At 41.1% G+C, this 5,181-nt stretch overlaps 1 protein-coding gene across 1 annotated transcript; it reads right to left on the bottom strand.

Moving 5' to 3' along the window:
* Positions 1-898: 898 nt before the first annotated feature.
* On the bottom strand, positions 899-3,782 carry LOC109466404 (serine/arginine repetitive matrix protein 5-like). Its single transcript, XM_019764115.1, has one exon. It carries the CDS (start codon positions 3,655-3,657, stop codon positions 1,207-1,209), a length of 2,451 nt encoding a protein of 816 aa, XP_019619674.1. The 5' UTR covers positions 3,658-3,782; the 3' UTR covers positions 899-1,206.
* Positions 3,783-5,181: the final 1,399 nt, after the last annotated feature.

The following is a 5,181-nucleotide window of genomic DNA, read 5'->3' as shown; positions in this document are numbered from 1 at the left end:
CCTTTCCAGCGGGTTTCCGTATTATCTTTGTCAGTATTCTACTACAGCTATGAGATGTAACAAATCATGTTAATTTGATTAAAACAGTAAAATACTTAACGGATTCTTAACTAGTAAAAACACTGTTACGAGAACAGAAATGAAGAAGTGACGAGCACACAATCTGACGATATCTTTTTTTTTAATCGGGCGAATTTTGTTTCACTCCAAAATACCAGAACAGATACTGTTATGTACACTGTAGTCAAGATACATTAAAAGTGGTGAAAACTGAATACGACACACTTTTTATACAATATTAGTCCAATGACAACCATACTAAGGTGTATACCGAATCTAAGTTCTATTTCTTTATGTTTTCGAACATAAATACCAAGAGAATTCTTGCTATGGATGTATAAATACACATTTCAATACTATCAACTTTACAGTGTGTGATTTTACTCCTAGAGAACTTAACTGAAAAGTCGCCACCAGAATGATAACACTGGTTAAAAAAATTAGCCAACTAAATGAAGGGTTAATAGACTTCCAGATGTACCAAGATGTACCAAGAAAGACTAACAGTTACTCAGGCAACTGGACAGGTTTTGAAAACTAAAACGGTCAGACGCTTCAGGTAGCGTCCGATACTATTCGTCAGGGACTGAAAGATATGTGTAGTCAACAGGCATTTTACTTTTCTAGGTATGACTAGGATTTGTAAATGAACTGTACAATCCCGACTTGTCCAGTTTGTTTCTCAAAGTCTTTCGAGACTGACTGATAGAGAGAGGGAGAGAGAGAGAGAGTTAGAGAGAGAGACAGACAGACTAGGGGAGTCTTGCGCCCTCCTGCATATAAAAATTTAGACAAAGGGCTGTCCTTTGCCTTCCAAAATGTATGTTATCTTGTCGCTCCTGCAGAAGAAAGATGTTTTTTTTACTTTATTTGTTTATTCCTTTCACCCCAACTACTTTGCATCTGCAACGTTCTCAAATGTTTGATTGTCTTGTAACTTGTTTTCTTCTGTTTCTACTGTACAACTGTTGGCATGTACAAAATGTACAGCTGTGTAAATAGAGTCCGTCTTCACTTGGTCCAGTTCATCAATGTACTTTATGTTTTACGAGTAAAACAAGGGGGATATTCAACCTTATAAATAACCTTTTCTTTTGTGCTGTACGAGTGGTGGGGTGTACTATATAGGCTATAACTTGAGTCTGATTATGGAGAATACCGCGGATTAACACACGTACAGCCGACCGCAACGTTCACCCACTCGTTCCTGTATCTGTATCCTCGTCCGGACTTCTTCTTTTTCCTCCTGGACACCAGCTTCTGTATCGTCACAGGAACGCAGACGTAGTTGTAGTTTTGTCGGTTGGTTGTCGTGTCCAGACACGCGATGCATCGGCACCTGGCCTGGAGAATGTCGTAGGGGAATCGGTCGGGGTCGTGGTCTACGTAGTACGACCACGGGCAGACCGATCTCACGTTCAAGGGCAAGTTGGGAGAATTCGTGGTTCGGTTTTCGGGGCAACTGTCAAGCGGCACTTTTGGGGACACATTCTCTTTGTGGCTGTTGTTGACGGTTCCGAAAACGGCCTGTTTACTAACGGTAGATTTGTTGTGTGAAGGTGGGCTTGTTACAGGTGTTACAACAGCCTCTTCTTTATTAGATAGCGTTTTCGTCAGATGAGGTTTTATCTGTCTCAGTTCGCCTTTTCTCCCTTTGCTTTTGGATGCATTGTGCCTACGCCTCTTTCTTCCTCGCCCACGGAAACATTGCCTTCTTCTCTTCCTTGCTATCAAGCGTCTGGAATGTCTTCTCGAAGAGTTGACAGTTTGGGTTGAGTTGTAGCTGTCAACACCGTTTTGAGATGTTATGTTGGTATTTCTGAAATAAGAGATTTTGCCGTCTTCTTCAAATTTCTCTCCTTTCAAATGATCAATGCTTTGTAGGCTGGCGTTAGCTGTATCCATCTGTTGTGTCTGCTTAGCGTCTTTCCGAAAAGCACACTTGCGTCGGTTTGATCTTGAACCCTGCCTGGTGGTCCTTATTGAAGAGCCCGTCCTCTTCCTATGACGACCTTTTCGAGTTCTTTCCGCCAAATTTCTGCTATCTGTCCTCTTTCTGTCTTTCCTCTTGTCCCTATCCGTCTCTGGCCTTCTGTCTTTTTCCTTGTCTTTCTCTGCCGTCTTCCTTCTTTCCTTCTTGACTTTCTCTGTCTTCCCTTCGTCTTTCTCCGTTTCTCTTCTTTCTTTCTCGTTGTCTTGCTCTGTCTTTCTCCTGTGTTTCTCGTCGTCTCTAGTCGTCTTTCTTCTATCTTTCTCTTCGCCTTTCTTCGTCGTCCTTTTGCCTTTCTCTGTCTTCCTTCTTTTCTTCTCGTTGTCTTTCTCTGTCTCCCTTCTATCTTCTTCGATGTCTTCCTCTGCCGTTAGCTTCCTTCTGCCTCTCTTTTCGTCTTTCCTCATTTTCCCAGATTGTGTTGTCTTCCCCTCTTCCTCAGTAGCGTTGGACTGTGGCGCTCCAAGACGGAAGCCTGGTGGGTGGTCGCCCTGTTGCTTTCTTGCTCTTGTGAGCTTATGTCCTCGCCTGAAAATGGAGAGAACATGTCTTTCTGCTCCCTCCCATGTGTCGATAAACCCTTCGACTTCGCCCAACACGGCTATATCACTCGGTGTGACAGATATCTCAGTGGAATGAGTATTATAGTGGTCACGGTCAGAGTGGGTTCGCTTTGCTTTTTCTTTATTCTGGGTGCCATGTCTTCCTCTTTCAGTTGTACAATTTCTCTCCGCGCCGCACCGACTTTCAAAATGTTGTGTTTCTTCGTTGTTATACTGAAAATCTGGCTTAATCTTAATATCTAAGTTGCTTTCTGTGTCGATGTGGATTTTCCTTTCTTCGCCATATCTAGTCTCAACCGTTGACATGTCCAGTTTCCCGACATGGTGTGTGGACATTCGTTCGCTGCCTTTGCCACCACTTCTGTCTGAGTCGTTCGGAATGGTCGTAGGGTTCATTTTCAAAGTGTTCCTTGTCACGACCTGATCGCTTGTGAGTTCCATGATCCGTGGTGCAGAGTTATTTCTGTCAAAAGTTTCCCTGTGTTTTGTTTTCCGCCTAGAGAAGGGGTTTGTGGTGGGTAACTCCCTTGCTAGTCCGACATTGTAATCATGACCAGATCTATGTCCTTTCGTGTGGATAGTGGGAGAAGTTAGCTCTTTCCCTGAGTTATTTTCTGCTACAGACACTCGTGGTTCACCCTTCTTGAGCCCTTTATCATTTGTGAGACTTCTCAATTTCTTCGCGAGATTTTGTTTTATTAAGACTTTTCTGTGGGTTTCTTCATCATTATTACCAGGGGGAGGGGCGATGGAAAAAATGGCGGCCATGTTGGTCACCTGTTCGGTTTTTGAGCTCAGTTTGAACCTTGGTTTGATAGACGCTGTGCTTGAGGATGGTTGGTTTCTAAAGGGATTTCTGCTTGTACCAGGCTTCTTTGGTGTGTTTAGGCCCAATTTTTCCAAGAATCCGTTGGCATCGTTTAATTCGGTAGCTTTGCGCGCGTTTTCAAGAAGATTGGCGTCGCCTGTGACCGCCTCTGACCTCGTTTTAATAGCGTTCTTTCTTTGGACATGACTAAGCCACGGTCTGTTGTTGTCAGCCATGTTCCCAGAAGAAAAATCCCCCTCGTTTTCCCTGAGGGGCGCTTCTGAGAAAGTTTGCAAGCTTCCTGGGTCTGTACTTACGAACAGCACTGCCGATATGCCAAGGAGACACACCAGGGACCCCAACACCTGCGGAAAACATCAGGAATGAGTTACCATGTAACGTTACGTGGAAGAGATCTGGAATATACGCATCATGGCACGTGTGTATGTCTCGGTTTTTGCAAAGCGTTAACTTTATGTTCATGCAGGTTTCAAATTTTAAGTAACAATAACGGAAACTCTAATCTACATTTATGGCTGCTCATTTTACATGGGTTTTTGAGAACTTAAACTTAATTCAGAGATGTTTATACACGCTGCAAAATTGCTGCATCATTTTGAAGAAATACCCGCTTTTTCCAGAGGAAAATAAACTTCCAGAGTTTTCCCAGGGTATAGCTATCAGCAAGTTCCTCTTTTTGCTTTCACACCGAAGTACATTTAATTCTAGATGCTAGAACCGTATGCATTTGGGGTCGCGGTTAACGTTGCTTCAAAAAACTGCACCACGGGTGATTTTGCCTTGCTAGCCCTTCGAACATTACTATATAATTTACTCACCTTGGACTTCCTTAATACCTTCATGATGTCAGCAAGAAAGTTCGAGCGACACTTGAGAAGAGAAGGCAATCACTATTCATGAGAGAGGGGTGCTAGTGGGTCCTGTAGCAAGTGTTTAGACTTCTCGCGTCACGTCCATACTACTAGCATTACTGACTTTTAGCAGCGTCACGTGAGCGAGCTGCAATGACGTGGACACGTACGCTGCTGGGTCGGGGACAAAGGTACTGTGGCCCACAGGTACAAATGAGCAACACATTGACATTTTGTACTTTGGGTGCACTGCTGGGTCGGGGGACAAAGGTACTGTGGCCCACAGGTACAAATGAGCAACACATTGACATTTTGTACTTTGGTTGCGTCAACAACCCTACGGCACGTGGGCTCGTGTGGCGTCTGATTTCTAAACACAGTGTTTGTCTGCTACACACAGCCTTCTTGTCTGACATTTATAGAACTGGAATAAAAAGAAAATAGAAGAAGTGCGCTCGTTCTTTTTATTAAATTAAATTAAATTAAATTAAATTAAATTAAATTAAATTAAATTAAATTAAATTAAATTAAATTAAATTAAATTAAATTAAATTAAATTAAATTAAATTAAATTAAATTAAATTAAATCAAATCAAATCAAATCAAATTAAATTAAATTAAATTAAATTAAAAAATTAAATTAAAAAATTAAAATTAAATTAAATTAAATTATTCTACAACAGGTCAATGTATATATAATGCCTGCCAACTCCGTATTTGATATTCCGATGGCTCTCCGTGATACAAGATAAAGATAAGTTAAGTTAAATTAGATTAAATTAGATTTAGATTAATTAAATTAATACTTAATATTCCTTAAATTAAGTTAGATTGAGTTAAATGTAGATAAGTTAGATTGAGTTAAATTTAGATAAATTAAATTAAATT

Source organism: Branchiostoma belcheri, unplaced genomic scaffold (genome assembly GCF_001625305.1).
Source record: "Branchiostoma belcheri isolate BF01 breed outbred unplaced genomic scaffold, Haploidv18h27 scaffold166, whole genome shotgun sequence".
In the NCBI taxonomy this organism is placed as follows: Eukaryota; Metazoa; Chordata; class Leptocardii; order Amphioxiformes; family Branchiostomatidae; genus Branchiostoma; species Branchiostoma belcheri.
Note: the sequence above shows the minus strand (reverse complement) of the source record. Positions and strands in the feature narration are given on the sequence as shown.